This window comes from Globicephala melas, chromosome 19 (genome assembly GCF_963455315.2).
Source record: "Globicephala melas chromosome 19, mGloMel1.2, whole genome shotgun sequence".
In the NCBI taxonomy this organism is placed as follows: Eukaryota; Metazoa; Chordata; class Mammalia; order Artiodactyla; family Delphinidae; genus Globicephala; species Globicephala melas.
The window spans coordinates 45,673,513-45,692,040 of NC_083332.1; the positions used below are offsets into that span (position 1 = coordinate 45,673,513).

At 36.8% G+C, this 18,528-nt stretch overlaps 1 protein-coding gene and 1 pseudogene across 2 annotated transcripts in view; both read left to right on the plus strand.

Moving 5' to 3' along the window:
- NFAT5 (nuclear factor of activated T cells 5) overlaps positions 1-18,528 on the plus strand; it is a 131,823-nt gene that overhangs the window by 96,588 nt on the left and 16,707 nt on the right. For both annotated transcript variants that reach the window (XM_030863494.2, XM_030863500.3), the window contains 4 exons: positions 5,530-5,664; positions 5,790-5,842; positions 10,236-10,368; positions 14,256-14,339. In XM_030863494.2, the coding sequence (XP_030719354.1) occupies positions 5,530-5,664; positions 5,790-5,842; positions 10,236-10,368; positions 14,256-14,339 (405 nt within the window). The remainder of the gene's footprint in view (positions 1-5,529; positions 5,665-5,789; positions 5,843-10,235; positions 10,369-14,255; positions 14,340-18,528) is intronic.
- LOC132594069 (proline-rich protein 13 pseudogene) lies at positions 17,750-18,191 on the plus strand (annotated as a pseudogene).

Genomic DNA, 18,528 nt, shown 5'->3' on the forward strand with positions numbered 1-18,528 from the left:
TAAAGGTGGGTAATTTCTAATAAAATTCAAAAGGAATGTAGCATTTTGTAGTTTCCTTTTATCATCCTATACTGATTTAAAAAGTAGTTTGAACAGTTTGCCTGAAGTAAATTGCAAAGGCACAGGATTTTCACAGCATCTTCATAGTGTGATAAATCGCTGTGATTCTAAGTGTTTGTATTAGAATTTAAGAAAAAATAAGGTAAGCAGAACTTTGTAAATATATAGCAGTTGGAGTTCTGATTACGAATTAAAGTATTATAGTATAGTGGGAAATGAAATTCTTACTTTGCTAACCTTGGCATAGAAAGTAAATGACGTGTGTGCGTAATTTTTTTTTTTGGCTGTGTTGGGTCTTCATTGCTTTGCATGGGCTCTTCTCTGGTTGCACAGAGTGAGGGCCACTCTTCGTTGCGGTGTGCGGGCTTCTCATTGTCGTGGCTTCTCTTGTTATGGAGCACGGGCTCTAGGTGCACGGGCTTCAGTAGTTGTGGCATGTGGCCTCAGTAGTTGTGGCTCGCGGGCTCTAGAGTGCAGGCTCAGTAGTTGTGGCACATGGGCTCAGTAGTTGTGGCTCACGGGCTCTAGAGCACAGGCTCAGTAGTTGTGGCGCACAGGCTTAGTTGCTCCGTGGCATGTGGGATCTTTCCGGACCAGGGATCGAATCCGTGTCCCCTGCATTGGCAGGGGGATTCTCAACCATTGCACCACCGGGGAAGTCCGTGTGTGTGTATTTAAATTCAGTCATGTTGTATGTGCTTCAAGATATAGTCTGGTTTCCCTGTAATGAGTATTATTACAAGTAATAAATAGGAAAACTTTTTCCTTTGTACATCCCTTAAGAAGATTTTCATTAACTATTATTTTCTTTGGCCTTGCTTCTGAATTCAAAAGAGCAGAAGAGACTGAGTTCCATTCACTTGAATTTCCTATTGGGTCGTTATGGGTATTATGACCTTGGTACCCCCAGGATACTTACAAAGCCTTTGTTATTTAATTGTAGCTTAGTTTTGTCAAATTATTCACCCTTGGTAAATCTTATTTTTCCCTTCCTTTCTAATTCATCTCAGAAGTGACTGTACCCCTATGTTAGCTTGGCAAACACCCTCATTTTTTTTTTTTTTTTCTGTACGCGGGCCTCTCACTGTTGTGGCCTCTCCTGTTGCAGAGCACAGGGTCCAGACGCTCAGGCTCAGCGGCCATGGCTCACGGGCCCAGCCGCTCCGCAGTATGTGGGATCCTCCTGGACCGGGGCACGAACCCGTGTACCCTGCATCGGCAGGCGGACTCTCAACCACTGCGCCACCAGGGAAGCCCCACCCTCATTTTAAAAAGAAAGTCGTAAATATCTTCCTGATCTCAAGAGAGCTCATTTGGGGCTTCCCTGGTAGCACAGTGGTTAAGAATCCAATCCCTGGTCTGGGAAGATTGCACATGCCACGGAGCAACTAAGCCTGTGCACCACAACTGCTGAGCCTGTGCTCTAGAGCCCGTGAGCCACAACTACTGAGCCCACGTGCCACAACTGCTGAGCCCATGCGCCTAGAGCCCGTGCTGCGCAACAAGAGAAGCCACTGCAATGAGAAGCCCACACACCGCAACGCAACAAAGAGTAGCTTCTGCTCACCGCAACTAGAGAAAGCCTGTGCGCGGCAACAAAGACCCAATGCAGCCAAAAAATTTTTATAAAATAAAATAAAAATAAAGAGAGCTCATTTGGATTTCTCTATTTTTCATTATTATGAAAAATTTGTTTTGATACTAGTATTTCCTTGGGCTATTTCTGGATAACGTTCAGTTATAAATATACTGCTTTTAAAGTTTCTAGGTTCCATGTCCATTCTGTTGTGTTCAGATAGGGACAGAGTAAATAATCTGTAGATGGTTTATTGAGTTATAAAGCTTTTCTAATTTAGGTGCTAATTTACTGTAAATCACAATATGTCTCAACTTGAATATTATTAGAATGGAGTTTCAATTTTAGTGGGGCATGTGCAGTTCTTCTTTTACGTGATCTAATACTTTGAGCATGACCATAGCCACTCTATGTTCCATTATGGGTTTATGGTTTGTGTTTATTTCCGTGAATATAACCTTTTTGGCAGATTAGAGCAGTTGGAGTAGAATGAGAGGTGAAAAGGAAATAGGTTAGTAAGAAGGGTTAGAATTGGAATGGGAGGTAGAAGGAAACAGGAAGATGAGAGGGAGGTAGAAAAGGAAGAGGGGCCAAAAGGTTCTAGAGCTGGAAGGGAGGAGAGGAAACAGATACTTGATCTTCCATCTAGAAACACTCAGTGGAAAGAAGGCCTAATGCCAGAATTCATGTTGTGCCTTGTGACCTTAGAAAAACAGTCCTGCTTCTACTTGTTGGTTTAACAGTGGCCATTGGATCCATTGTCTTTTTGTTTGTTTGTTGTTAAGGGGATAGAAAAATCATCCCCTTTTACATTCTTCACACCTTTAGATGTCTCCAGACAATACATGTATACTAGATCAAATTAAGAATATCAATTTTCATACCTTTTTAGTATCCACCCTTCTATAATAATTTTTTTAATATGGCAAAATTAATCATCGCTTTCTTCAGTATAATGTATTTTAGATTTTGTCTTACTAATGCTTATTGTATTAAATCTTACTGAATTTAACGAGTTCCTACTTTCCTTATTTCTAGCTCTTCCACAACTTTAGAAAAGGGATAATATCATTGAGTAAACTTCTCTTCTCTTCACAGACATTAAAAAGCCTTACTAATTCTTTTGACAGGTTGAAATATTTGCTTTGTTATTTTTCAGTATTCAGATATTCAGTATTCAGATGTTCATTAATTTTTTTCAGCTTTTTATTTTTGGCTGTGTTGGGTCTTTGTTGCTGTGCGAGGGCTTTCTCTAGTTGTGGCGAGCAGGGGCTGCTCTAGGCATGCGGGCTTCAGTAGGTGTAGCATGAGGGCTCAGTAGTTGTGGCTTGCAGGCTCTAGAGCGCAGGCTCTGTAGTTGTGACGAATGGGCTTAGTTGCTCCATGGCATGTGGGATCTTCCCGGACCAGGGCTCAAACCCATGTCCCCTGTGTTGGCAGGTGGATTCTTGACTACTGTGCCACCAGGGAAGTCCCTCAGCTTTATTTTTGTGGCCGCTATTAGAACAGCATCTAAAAGCACATTGTTTTTTATAATACCAGAAAGGTGCCTGCTTTTTTTGTTACAGTTTTTTAAAGCAATGTGATCACTTTCAAGAGTCAGCTTACTAATTACTTAAAGATAAAAATAAAACAGTTAATGCGTAAATAATCCTGACTTCAGTTCTGTTTAGTATGGAGTATGTCCTGTTAGGTAACCATTAAACTTTTTAATAGGAAAGACCTTTTAAGGTCAAAAGTTAGAAGTTAAATTGTCTTGAACAGACTAGTTCTTTGTGTAATGTAAATACAAATATATAAAAGATAAATACACATTGTACCTTCAGAGGGGCCTCATTTGGCCATCTTAAGCCTTTAATACATAAAAGGAAAAAATGAGGTAGGAAAAAAGTTTTGATAATCATGAATGAAGTGGAATTTCCATATAGTATTTTGAAAGTGGGGGGGGAGGTTATAGACTTTCCATTCATTTTGTTAATACAATATGTGCATATAATTTTGCACCTCTCGTTTTCTAATCAAAATAATGTTTATCATATTTTTCTTGAATGTTATATAAAAATAAGTATCTAGTTCCAGTGTTACTCCAGAAAGTTATAAATTCACTTAATTCTTTAAAAGGGTATGTAATTACCAGTGTGTGACCAGTAACTGTTTCCATTCTGTTCATACATTAACCCTGTGGGTTTCAGACAGTGTATATGTTTATACAATCACAATTTCTTTTAAACTCAGACATTGCTGAAAATATTATTTGCCATTCAGATATTGAATTAGGATAAGATACTTGTTTGTATTAAAATAAGTGAGGCTAAACGGTGCTACAGTAACAAACAACCAAAAAAATCTAAGTGGCTTACACAACAAAGTTTTACTTCTTCCTCATTTTATGATAATATTGGGTGTAGTTTGGAAGCAGCTCCATTTTCTTCACTCTGGGAACCAGGCTTTAGAAGCTGCCCCTTTCTGGGATATTGCCATTTTTGTAGTGGAGGAAGATGGTAGAACCACGTGGGGCTCTTAAAGCCTGGAAGTGGCACATTACTTCAGTTCACATTTCATTATACGAACAAGTCACATGGCCAGTTCTTACATGAGTGGAGCAAGAGCCTTCCCACAAGGAACGGCAGGCCTAGGGAAAGAGGGGCAGTATTTTGACAAGGATAATTTCCCATATTACTTTCTTGTAAAGATAAAATTACCTATTAAATATGTAAGTATTTAATGAGAAAAAAACTTAAACTTTTCCTAAAGTTTAATAGACTATCTCATTAATTTAGAAGTTGATAAGTTATACAACCATGTTAAAGTTTACCTTTGCAGTATATATGTTGTTAGGGTTTACTAAAACAACAAATAGTGTGTTCTATTTCAAAGTACTTAATCTTAAGGAAGCAGGTTTTTGAGTACCTAAAAAGTATGTATTTGCATTAACCAGTATCCCAGGGAGTATTCTGGTGGAAAACTAGTCCTTAGGCATCAATATGGAAGAATGTTTCTGGAGTCAGATATGTTGGGGGGACTGTGTACTATACTCACTTCTTGGATATTTACAGTGTACATCAGAATGTGAAATGCTTGGAGAAATCCTATTGTTCATTTAGCTTTGCTTAACTCAGTAATTCCCAGATACACTTTGGAACCTGTTTTACTATGCAGTACATATTAAATTTTCTTAAGGAAATCATGACATGAGGAAGTTGGTAGGCCAGTTACAATTTCTTAGATCTGGCTCCTGCTCAGTACTAGTCAACCTCTTTGTTAATTGTACTAGTGGTTAGTTAGTCTTTGTAATTGAAAAACAAGTGCATTTTATCTTTAACCTCAGGGTATCCTAGTTCAAGGAGATCCCCTGGTAGAAAGAATTACTCTGAATTGCATTCAGTCTGTTTTCAGGTGTTCTTTCGGTTTAGGGCCTGAGTCCTGGGTCTAGATCCTTAAAGATGCCCTCAATACCACCCATAGGCTCACATTGCCTCAGAAGTCTTGTAATGGCATAGCATAGCTGACATTTTTAAGGTTAAGATTGTGAGATAAAGTTGTTTTTAAATTGAATTTTTAAAAAATATTAAGACAAAAACATGACCAAATTCATATTTTACACCTTTTTTGTTCATGTAATGAGAAAACAAAGATGACATCTAATAAATTAAAATGTCATTGCAGACATTAATCCATCCCTATAAAATCTTACAATAGTTATTAAACATTAATACAGACTTTTCTGTTTTTTCTTTGCTTTCTGTTATGGTAAAATTTAATATGCAGAATAAAAGAAGTCAAATTCAGGGGTCAACAACGACAACTTATAGAACTGGATAATTGAGAGTTGATTTTAGATAAGAAGTAAGTGTTGGTGGTTCTTTTTATGGAATGCTTATATATGTCTACAGCTCAGCCAGCAGGAGTGCCAGAAATCTTAAAGAAGAGCTTACATAGCTGTTCAGTGAAAGGAGAGGAAGAAGTATTTTTAATCGGCAAGAACTTTCTGAAAGGAACTAAAGTTATTTTCCAAGAAAATGTTTCTGGTAAGTAGGCACAATACTGCCTTAGAAATTGTTGCGTGTTTCACTTTGTTATAAAGATATAGTTGTAGCTACAAAGTAAAAAATTTTTCACAATTTTAGTAAGTCACTGTTTTTATTTCAATCAGATGAAAACTCTTGGAAGTCAGAAGCTGAAATCGACATGGAATTATTTCATCAGGTATAATTTAAACTTTTTATAGTTTGATTGCTTACTCTCTGAGAAATTGAATTTTGCTCCAAAATTTTCCTGCATTAACAAATTTCTTCTTTATATGAGGTTGACATAAATCATTTAAAGTTTCTTTCTTGGGTTTCTTTAACTGAAATAGATTTATTCCACTGATGCTAGAAATGACAGTTCTCTATTTGAAAAAGTTAAGAGCATTAGCAAATTACCATTGTTAATGAATGAAAGATTTCCTAATATTTATTTGCTCTGAGGATTTGGACTATCTTAACGTACTATTTAGTTAAATCAAAGGGAAACATTTATTGAGTACCTGCTATGTGCCAGGTGTTTTATACTTGTTAGTTACCTTTTTGCATTCAGAAGCACTAATTGTTACACTTAAAGAGTCTATATTTGTAGGACCTTGCTATATATTGTTTTCCAAATAACAAGGAAAAAAGTTTGAAAACAAGGATAAAGAACTGACTTAAGAATTAGTATGCAGAGCAGATAAGACCAACCTCATAGAAGTTGAAACTAACAAAAGAGAAAGACAAACTTATGAGTAAATCAGATATAAGGCAAACGCAGAAGACTGGTATGTATAAGTACAGTTCATAAAGAACAGAGAAGCAAAAGAACACAAATCAGAGCCAGCCAAAGGGAGAGACACATAAAGTAAGGTCTGGGAGGGTCCTGAAGGTGAAGCTTCCTGTCCTCAGGGATGCCTTACCTTCTCAGCACATTGATGTGTGACAACATAGGCAGTACATACAGAGTACTGCCTGTTAGGAAGCTCATCCAAGCTATTGGTATTCAGAGTTTTTATTTGGGTTGGATCACATACTGCCTGTGCAGCTAACCTTTAGTCTCCAGTTCCCCCAGAGGTTGGAAATGATATGACATGTTTCAAAGCTCTCTTCATAAATTACATTGTTAGACTTTTCAGTGGCCAAAGCCCCTAAACAAACGAAGATACTTCTGTCAGACAGGACATTCTAGGGGCCTAGAGATCACCTCCCAGTAGACAAGGGAAAAGACTAGACCTCACTTTGAGTTAAATGAATTCTTCACTACATAGTATCATTTAAGGTGGAGCTTCCTGTATACCTAGACAAATGCTATGCAGAAAGTTTTCCTACATGCTGTCAAGAAGAGATAATAGGACTCAGCAGCCATTCCTTTGTCACATTTACCATCAGATAATCTCTGCTAGACTAGACTTAACTGAAATTCTAGTACCTTCTTTGTCACTAACAATCTGTGTTACCTGTGTAAGACAAGTCTCTCTTTTGCCCCACTTTTCTAATCTATAAGATAAACTCTTTTACTAGATTATTTGAGGTTCCTTCTAACTCTGGCATTTTATGATTTCTTGTATAACTTGTTGATCAGACCATTCCCACTTCAGAGCTTGTAAGCTCTGAAAAAGATTATCTGCTGAAAAAAGAAAGTCGTTACTTTGAATCCAAGCAGATTTTTCTAAGAAATTAAAATTCAGGGACTTCCTGGTGGTCCAGTGGCTAAGACTCCGCACTCCCAATGCAGGGGACCCAGTTCAGTCCCTGGTCAGGGAAGTATTATAGATCCTACACGCATGCTGCAACTAAAAGATCCCACATGCTGCAACTAAGACACGGCGCAGCAAAAATAAATATTTTTAAAAGATAAAAAAATTAAATTTCAGATATTCTTCTCTTTTTACCTCAGAGAACATTCTGCCTGCTCCACAGGTCTCCCAGTCCTTTGTGTGTTTTGTCTGTATTGTACTCCTAGCTCAGTGGTAGTTAATTGCTCTTAATTTTTGAGAGTAGTATTTTTAAAAAGCTTACTATCACTACCTACAATTTACTTAGTTTTTAATTCAAACCGCTTGTAGAATTTCTGGATTCAGATTGAGGAAGTAAGAAGAATTAGTATGAAAATAGGTTCATTTGGCTTTTATAAGGTTTCGAGGGCTTCCCTGGTGGTGCAGTGGTTAAGAATCTGCCTGCCAATGCAGGGGACACAGGTTTGAGCCCTGGTCCAGGAAGACCCCACATGCCACAGAGCAACTAAGCCCGTGCACCACAACTACTGAGCCTGCGCTCTAGAGCCCGCGAGCCACAACTACTGAGCCCGTGAGCCACAACTACTGAAGCCCACGCACCTAAGAGCCCGTGCTCCACAACAAGAGAAGCCACCACAGTGAGAAGCCCGCACACTGCAACAAAGAGTGGCCCCCGCTCTGCGGAACCAGAGAAAAGCCCATGCACAGCAACGAAAACCCAATGCAGCCAAAAAATAGAATAAATAAAATAAAATAAAATAAATTTTATAAATAAATAAAAGGTTTCAAATTAGATTTGCTTAAATACGCTCTCCAAAGCAAGTGGAGTAAAAGGTTTGTTTAAATAAAATATGCATCTGACTTTTAGATACTAATTCTGTTACTAATTACCAAAAAACAAGTTTTTATTCAGAAGAATAATTTCAGTTATTGAGTTTGCCAAATATGTAATTTTAAGACCGGGAAGATACTTCACAAATCCATCCATTCAACCATCTCCTTAACTGTAGGTAGGACTGCTTTGTGATGTAGTTGCAGTGTTTAAACAAAGGAAGGTGGGCAAGATTTTAAGATTCTCTTTCTTAGAAGTTGGATCACTGCAGGTACATTTTTTGATGGCCTCATGGGCAATTGAATATGTGCATTCAGATTTTTGCCCCCTAATACCTGTGGATGTACACACATTTATATATGTTTTTGCACCTGAATTAGAAGTGTGATTTTTTTTTGAGATGGCTAACTGGACTCAGGAAGCATTCTATTAATGCCATAAATAAGCTATATATATATATTTTTTAAATTTATTTTTGGCTGTGTTGGGTTTTCGTTTCTGTGCAAGGGCTTTTTCTAGTTGCGGTGAGAGGGGGCCCCTCTTCATCGCGGTGCACGGGCCTCTCACTATCGTGGTCTCTTGTTGCGGAGCACAGGCTCCAGACACACAGGCTCAGTAGTTGTGGCTCACGGGCTTAGTTGCTCCATGGCATGTGGGATCCTCCCAGACCAGGGCTCAAACCCGTGTCCCCTGCATTAGCAGGCAGATTCTCAACCACTGCGCCACCAGGGAAGCCCCAAGAAGCTATTTTTAAATGTATAATGTGACTATTTCAGAGAGTGTTTTATGATGGCTTAGAAACAAATTAAGTGCTCAAAAATCAAAATCTTGGCCTCATTTGTCACATGTTCTATTCAACTGAGTCAACCAACTACTATAATCTAACTAAGTAAAAAATGTCATCACGTTCACTTCATCCTCAGCTATCACCGTTGGCTTCCTGCATATCACATACTCAGTATAAAAAGAATAATCACTACTCCTTGATATTCCTTCCCAATACTATAACATACTAGGGAAGAAGAGAACAAGTCAAATGTGGTTCATTGTGTCTTCTAAGAAGAATAAGTGCTGCTGAAGCATTTATGGAACTCTTCCTTTCTCTTAAAAGGATGCTTCTACCACTATTTTCACATACAAAAAAATGACTTTGATCTACTGAGTTTTGGGTAAACTGAACCCTATTGACTTTAAATGAGAATTAAAGTGGTTAGGAAGTAGTGAACTGCATTGCGAAGTATTGATACATCTCACTGTTAAGGTTTACAAAACATATGGTAACTGACATTATGCTTGGTGGACATATTTTTTTCCTGAATATATATTCATTCTTTTTTTCAACAAATATATTTGAGTATATTTTGTGTGAGGTGCTTAACCATGGAGATAGAATGAAGAACAGAACATCCTAGGTTCTCATGGAGGTTACATTCTTTTGGTTGGAGAGGGACAAAAAGAAGCAGATAATCACAGTAATTTCAGGTGGTGATAAGTGCTATTTTAGAAATAAACAAGATTATGTGGTCAGATTGGAGAGGGGTGCTACTTTAAATAGGATTGTCAGAGAGGGCTTCTCGGAGGAGATGACATTTGAATGAGACCTGAAAATGGATAAGGAACTAGCCATTTGAAGAGGTAAAGGAAGAGTTTTCCAGTGAGAGAGAACAGAAAGTTGTAAAGGCTCTGAGGTAAAAATGAATTTAGTGTGTTAAAAGAATGAATTTACTGTGTTAGTGTAAGAAGGTCAATGTAACTGGAGTGTAACAAGCTGGAGGAGAAGGGGAATGAGATAAAGTTGACAGGGCAGGGACCTTGTAAGCCATTGTAAAACATTGGTATTTTACCTTAAAAGCAGTTTTAAGATTAATGTCCTGATGCTTTTAAATACTACGTTTTTTCCCCTAGTCAGACTTTTTAAACTTTACAACTAACAGGAAATGTACTTAATTATCATATTTTATTTGAAAATTTTAATTTAAACATTACTGCTTTTCTGACTCTTGTAATTTTCTTTCAATTAGAATCATCTTATTGTGAAGGTTCCCCCATATCATGACCAACATATAACTTTGCCAGTATCAGTGGGAATATACGTAGTGACTAATGCTGGAAGATCTCATGATGTTCAGCCATTCACTTACACTCCAGACCCAGGTATGTCAAAATAAAAAGTTCTGAATCAAAAGGAATAATTAACTTCTAGTTCTTTGGAAGAATATGAAGAAGACCAGCCAATTTAAAAGAGAAAGTTGTGTGCTAAGATGAATTGATATCAGTATTTTTTGAAGATGGCATTATTTCCTAAGAAGATGGCCACCAAACACTGCTTTTACTCTTATATTAAGGGAACTGTTTCTGCCTTATGCTCTAATAATAAAAGAAAAGCTAGAAATGCTCTGAAGTCAGGCTCTGCAGAGTTGTCATACAAGTTACTCCTTGTTAAGAATTACCATTCATTGAGTACCTCTTATGTGCAGAAAGGTGAAAGTGACGACTTTGAGAAACTGCTAATAGTTTTTAGTCTGGCTGGCTTATAGGATGCATTTTGGGAGAGGTGAGAGATAGCTTGGAATGATAAGTGATAATATCACAAATAGAATCATATGCCTGTAACATTTTCAAATTTGTGTTATCAAAAATATCAAAGACTTCTGGTGAATAAATATTTTATATGTAATTTTAAGCATTTAGGTAAAACAGGTGCTTTAGAAACCAGAGCAGTTGCTTATAAATTTAGATCTCTGGGTAAGAAGTGTCCTAAGAGTTTTTTGCCTACATTAATTTAGTTGCCTGAAGAAGAGAAGGCTTTTCCTGGGGAAGCAGAGAGAACATTTTGGAAATGGAAACTCTTCACATGTTTTGTTGACCTAGGCTTGGTTTCTGCCATGCTTACCATGGTTTACTCCATTCCTATCTCAGGAATCTTTAGAGCTAGAAGTTCTTCCATATCTTTACGTTTACCGATGTGTTATTCCCAAATAGTTCAGGATTCAGTGAGGTACAAAGTGAAAAATGGTAGCAAGGAAAGAAAGCCCTGGCAACAAAAGTGATGGAAACAGTCTCTAGGACAGAGTTATAACTAGTCTTGATAATTACATTCTATCACTTAATGTGATCTGTTCCCTTTTTGTTCTTTTTAATCATGTCTGAGTTTCACAATATTGGTTATTTCCCACCAGTTTGCTACAAAACTGTGCCATAGTATAGCACTAATGAAATCCTTTTAGTATTTATCTCAGAATAAAAGATCACAAGTAGAAATTTCAGACAGAAAAAGACAAAGTTTGGCAATAATATACTGGCTTCAACAAAACTAGGGAAGAGGATATTGGTTTATACTTAAAGATGAAATAGTTGATTGTTTTCTTTCTAAGAAGGCCTCAAAAATCCAAGAAAATTTGATTTAAAACTAATGGTAGTTAAAGCATTTTAGTAACTGCTAGTTACTAAATATTAACATTTAGTATTTGTGTGAGGAGGAGTTTGCTCATAGGGGGAGAAAAATGGCATACAGTAATTAATTGTGTGGGAAGGGAAGAAGGAAGTGTGTGTGTGTGTGTGTGTGTGTGTGTGTGTGTGTGTGGAAATAGCCTTAAAGTTTTTGCCATCCTGAAAATACTGAGGTTTTGTTGTTTTTGTTTGGTTTTATGATCAATAATAAAGAACTTAAGGACTTTGAAGTGCTTAGCATCAGCACTATGAATCTTCATTTCTTAGTGTTGAATGCTGATTATTAAAAATTTCCCTTTAATAAATTGCCAAATAAAACAGCTTTTAAGTGTTCTGTTTTAAAGCCTACACTAATCGGCTATATTTGGCCACATTTAGGCAATCACTAACATACGTTTATTCTTTTAAGTATTTCTCCCTTATATATATCATAGATAGCAGTCGCCCTCAGAAACTCTTAATTGAATAAATATATAATATGCAAATTTTATAGTGAGATCCAATGCTTCAGTTTCTGCCTTTATGATATAGCTAATTAAAGAATCTTCCCACAATTTCACTTTTTTATATTTTATAAAATGTGAGCATCTTTTTAGGTGTTCATGTGAGAGAATAGAGAATATGATTTCAGGAAAACTTGGTTATAGAAAATTTGTACTTTCTCATTATGATAAACTAATTGCTTTTGTGATTCCTCCAGGGACTGTGGTTAAACATTTGAATAGTCAGTGGTGTATAGTAATTGTAACAGCTAGAACAAGGCCCAGCATAATTTTTGTGAGTCAAGAGTAGAAATGGCAACTGCTACACCATTTTGCCTAAATATTTAAAAGTTATATATAAAAATAACAAATAATTAAATAAAGTATATTCCATCCTCCTAATTTGACCAAAATACCTTCATAATAACCTGGAAGGCCAGATTCGAATTGAGGATTTTCAAACTGCTTGGAGGTCCAAACTGGGATATGACAACATGAAGAAAGAGGAATCCCCAGGCTGGCACCCTTCTTTTCCCTCTCCTGGCTCCATCCTCTACCTGGAGGGCCCTGATGCACTGGCCAGTGCTCATAAGCTCTGTTCACCCTATAGGCCTGAGATTTCACACATGGTCTATAGAGTAGTTGTGCAGAAAATTTGGGGATCTTGTATACTTGGTACACGGTCTAAAAGTAGGATTGGGGCAGGGGCTCAAGTGTACATAAACTGGCTGGCTCTGCATGCTCTGCCAGACACAAGCCCCTCTAAAGCCTTCTGAGTCTATACTGCCAAAAATACATTGCATGTACATGCTCTTAGGCACTTAACTTTGCAGAGTCGTAAAACCTTTGTTTCATTGCCAATTAGTCACTGAAGCATTGCTTAGCCATTAATTTGTTTTACTTCCATCTATTAAGACACAGAAGTCTCCTTAGTTATTTTTTGCAGTGACTCTGCAGTAGTAATTGCTATAAGAAATGGAGGATAAAGTATTTATTCATAATTTTTTGTTGCTCTAAAGACAAATGACTAAAACTTGTTTTAAAAGTAGAAATTTAAAAATTTTTCAAAGATTAGTTTCCATTTTTAAATCTGTAATTATTAGAATTAATGTTATGCTTTAAAATTGTCTATGGATTTTTTTTTCTCATCAATTCTATTCAATTGATAATTTCATTCAATTGATAGTTCATTCAAATTATCATTTGTTGTGCAGTGCAGCATGCTTAGATAAATTTTTTTACTTCATTCTTAGGAGATGTGTACATTTTGTCTCTTTATTCACAGTTAACTATCTCTTTATGTTCTCTATAACCATCATTTTGTATTGTCATGTGAAAAATAAATTGAAAATAAGTTGACTCAATTCCCATTTTGAATAAATAAGGGAATAAGTAAAATAAATAAATACAATGAAAAACAGAAATTAACATCTATTTAAATAAAATTATTATACAGTCATTTTAAGTAAAAACCTGTTTATTTGGAATTTATTTAACTTTACCATTCAGAACTGTTCTCTACTCTCACGCTCATTAAATTTAAAGTTTTCATAGTAGATGTACTTGATATGTATAGATATAGTAGTGTAGTAATTCTCCTTTAATAATAGCAAAGATTATGTTTTCTAAGGCTTGCTAAAAAGAATAATCATAATGTTATAGATTTTGTATATTCATCACAGTTTTTAAAAAAATTTAGCTCAATTGACTCTGAATCAGTATTATTTTAAATAAATCATTTATGTAGGTAAATGGTGAATTTTTTTTTCATGCTAGTGTTACAGTATATTTGGTAAGTTTAAAAATCTCATATCAGTCTTCTACTCATCTCATATAAATATGTGTACTGTTACAAGAAAGATTTTTTGAAGTTGCGGTTGTTTTTATTTTGTTTTAATAAGTAAGCATATGCTTCTGCCCACTGGGAGACAGGTGCATTTTAGAGCGTAGACTGGTGATTATAAAACTCATCTGAACCTAGAATTTCTGCTAAACAAATAATTTAATAGTGCTTTGTGAGAAGATATTCCAGTTAAAGAATTTTAAGGTACACATTTTGTTAGGATAAGTTTAAATAAATACATTAATCCTTTTTGTTTGTCTTAATAGCAGCAGCTGCTGCTTTGAATGTAAACGTGAAGAAGGAAATATCTAGTCCGGCAAGACCTTGCTCTTTCGAAGAGGCCATGAAAGGTACCAAGTTAATTCTGCTCAAAAATTGTAAATTAGTGATGCTATATATTTTCTCTAGCAAACCTTACTATTTTATTTTCTCTTGTGTACTCGGAACACTTTGCAGGTTATCTTCCATATTGTAAAATAAATACTTGTTTGACTTTACTGAATGCAGAGACTTGCTTCCCAACTTGATATTTCCCTTCATTTACCATATAAACAACTTTTTTTTTAACATGTGTTGGAATAGAGAAGTTTTTGTTTTGTATTCCCTAATGTTAAAAATCTTAAAAGTATATATAGAATACAATAATGTATATAAAACAGCTTTATAAAGCTTCTTGCTGCCAATAAGAGTAGTTGCCATTGAGACTAAAGAGACCAAAATAGAAACTATTGGCATTTGAAAAAGTTGCTTTAGGTTCTTTAGGTACCATTCTTTCTTCTGACACCATTATTTCCAAACAGAAAATGAAGATATCTTCAGGATGTTATAATGTGTTTCTCAGTTATGGTGCTTTTGTGCCATTACATATGAAGATGTCAATTGCATAGTGGCCATTGATTTATTCCTGTAATTCTAGCTTTTACTTATATTTTTCTGCCATGAAATTCATGAGTTAAATTAAATTTTAAAATTTTGTATACTTATATTTTTAAGGGGCATAATATGCTTAATACATTTTATCAAATACAGTGGATTTTTTTTTCCTATTGTCGTAGTAAAATTCAGCATTCATATATATATTCAGTTTAGTATAGCTTGCCATTATAATTTCTATCAACAGTTCCAAAATAGATTAATTAGGAATTATGCACAAGTAAGTGCATAATGATCCGATTTAACTACAGGGAAATTTACAAGTCTCTGCTAGGGATAACCATGGCTAATGTTTCTCGAACATATATTAAATGCTAGGCAGCATTCCACACTCTTTACCACCATTATCTCATTTAATCTGCCAAGTCTATGAGATAGGAAATTTATGATTGTCATTTCACAGGTGAGGAAATCAAGGTTCCATAGAGGAATTTAAAAAGACAGGTCGAGGGGGCTTCCCTGGTGGCACAGTGGTTGAGAGTCCGCCTGCCGATGCAGGGGACGCGGGTTCGTGCCCTGGTCCGGGAGGATCCCGCATGCCGCGGAGCGGCTGGACCCGTGGGCCGTGGCCGCTGAGTCTGCGTCCGGAGCCTGTGCTCCGCAACGGGGGAGGCTGCAACAGTGAGAGGCCCGCTTACCACACAAAAATAAATAAATAAAATAATAAAAAGACAGGTCGAGCTTTAGTGTATAAGGTAACATCTAAGCAATAATAATTCAAACGATGTTTATTAGATGAATAATACCATAATTAATCAATCATTAAAGAAAGTCAGGGACATTTATGGTCTGTCCTTTGCCAACTTTGACGTGTTCCTGCTTTTCTGCAAAAACTCCTTCATGCTTCTTTCATAGAGTATCAGGCTGGTGGGACACTAATGTAATCCAGTGTGAAATTTCTCATAGTGAAGGTTAAAAGGTTTTAAATGCTATGTTTAATTTTTGGTAATAAAATGATTTAGTCATTTGATCAAAATCTTACAAGCCTAAAAAATGGGTAAGAGACACACATACACATATTATTATTTTTCACAATTCAGACCTTCTTATTTTGACAATTTTATCAACTGAAATCATGTAAAATAATTTTATGAAGATATAAAATTAAATACTAAACTATCTTATCAGTTAAAATTTTTCATTTGTCATTTTTAAATACAGTATCATTAATTGGAGATTCCTGATCAGTTAAACCAACAATAGCTTTCAACTAGGAATTTCCCTTGACAAATAGCTTATTTTTGTGATTCCTTGAAATCAGAGCTTTGGTATAATGCCCAGGTGCCCTCTGAGAGATTTAATTAGGTATGCTTTAATGATGAAGACTGAGCAACATAAATGACGTTTAAATTTGTGTTATGGCATAACCCTTCATATAACATTCTTTAAAATAGCCATCAATTACAGTAAGATTTAGAACTTGATACGTAAATAGGACATTATGGCCAGACATTGAAAGCTTTCACTCTGCAACAAGTTTCTCATTCCTCGGAGAGGGTTTGCAGGGGGAGGTGGAGAGTAAGGGGGATAACTGCACAACTGCTCAGTGAGATATTAAGGCTAGTGGTAAAGCATCATGGTTCATTTTTCAGTTTTACCCAACTGTGTATATATTAACACAAAAGTAATACAAATTACATAAAATAAAGTGTACAGTGTAAACTATTGTTAACAGCTTCCAGAAAGTTTTCTATATCTGTATACGTACAGGAAGATGTAAGTGAACATTCTAGACAGATCATTCAAAAACTCTGTGATGCAGGTTTAGGACCCAGGGATAGAGTATTGATGTGCAGTCTCTCAGTTTTAGCTTTGTAAAGAGTGGTTAATTGGATGAATGTGAAAAAATAGTTGCCAGCATATGTTTTTCTCTAACTGGTTGCAATTATGTGAAAAGTTTTAGGAGCTTGTAGGAATCATAGAGATAATGTAGTTCAATCTCATTTTACAGGTAAATAAGCCAAAATTTAGAGAAGTTAAGTGATTTGCTCAAGGTCACACAGCTAATAACTGACAGAGGTTGCAACTTAGATTTCCCCCAAAACTCTGTATTCTTTTTACTCTATTATTTCCATCCCTTATAAATCTTAATTTGTATTTTAACCAAATGTATTTATATATGACCTAAGTGCTGGTTGATGACAACAAACTTAGCAAAGATTTTTCTAAGTTTCCAAAATTGTTATTATTTGGCATGGATGGAAGGAGAACACTCTTTAAAAATTATTTGGCATAAACTATCAATAACAGTATTCTTCATAAATTCAAATGGATATGGGGATGGTTAAATATGTCTGTCTAATTTACTTTCTGGGGAATTCCCTGGTGGTCCAGTGGTTAGGACTCCACGCTTTCACTGCCGTGGGGCTCGGTTTGATTCGCTGGTCAGGGAACTAAGATCTCGGAGGCCATGCGGCATGGCCAAAATAAAAATTAATAATTTACTTTGTGGATTTTCTGAATTGGCTTAAAACTTCTCCCCCAACTTCTAGGTAGTACAGACCTTACTTGTTTGTATGATTTTCCTCCTTCACTAAAATGTAACCTCCAGGTAGTAGGGCTTTATCCATCTTATTCATCACTGGATCCTCATAACCTAGAACAGTGCCTGGAACTTTGTAAGGGCTCATTAAATACATAGTGAAAATGTAGGAAGAAAAGATATTAAAAGCCATTTAGTATTATTTGCAAGTCCGTTAAGATACAGTTGTGGGTTCTGAGAAAAGATAGTGTAGACTTAGCCCAGGCGGTGGTGTAAAGGTGATGGGACATCTGGTTCCTCAGTTTCCTTCTTTCTCCATTCCTGGATTGGAGGAAACACCTGAACATGTGGAATCCCAATGCTGGGCAGCCAGGGCCAAATCCATACCCCCTAACATCGGGTACCCTGGAGGTTGCAATCCTGCCCATCCACCACCTGCCAACCCTACCTTTCCTCCAGGCCCCTTTCCCACTCCCCCAGGATCACCCCAGGGGAATCCAGCTTTTGCCCCTTAGTGGACCTGTCATCCTGTGCCACAACCAGGTAACCAGGATGCCAACCCACAGGTCCTTACCCCCCTGCATACCCACCACCTGCCCTTGGCATGCATCCTGTGAATCCTTTGGCTCCTGGCATGGTAGGACCAGGAATGGTGATCCACAAGAAGATGCAGAAGGAAATGAAAAAAGCTCACAAAAAGAAGCACAAACACCACAAGCATGGCAAGCATTTCTCCTCCTCCTCCTCCTCCTCCTCTTCCTCCTCTTCCAGCAGTGACTCTGACTGAATACAGGGCCTGGACCCTTCCCTCAAATCCCTCCAGTTGTGCTTTCCCGTCAAGCTTCAGATGCCATCTTGTACTGGGGGAAATTAGCCCTTGAGTCTCTCCCCTCCCCACCCCTGCAATCTGAGCCTCACTCTGCTTTTCAACCCTAACTGGCTAGGGAAAATGGGAAAAGAATTGCCATGGGCTAGCGAAGGCCGTATTCTCACTGCTTGGATAGAATTTTTTTTTTTTTTTTTTTTGCGGTACGTGGGCCTCTCACTGCCATGGCCTCTCCTGTTGCGGAGCAACAGGCTCCGGACGCGCAGGCTCAGCGGCCACGGCTCATGGGCCCAGCGGC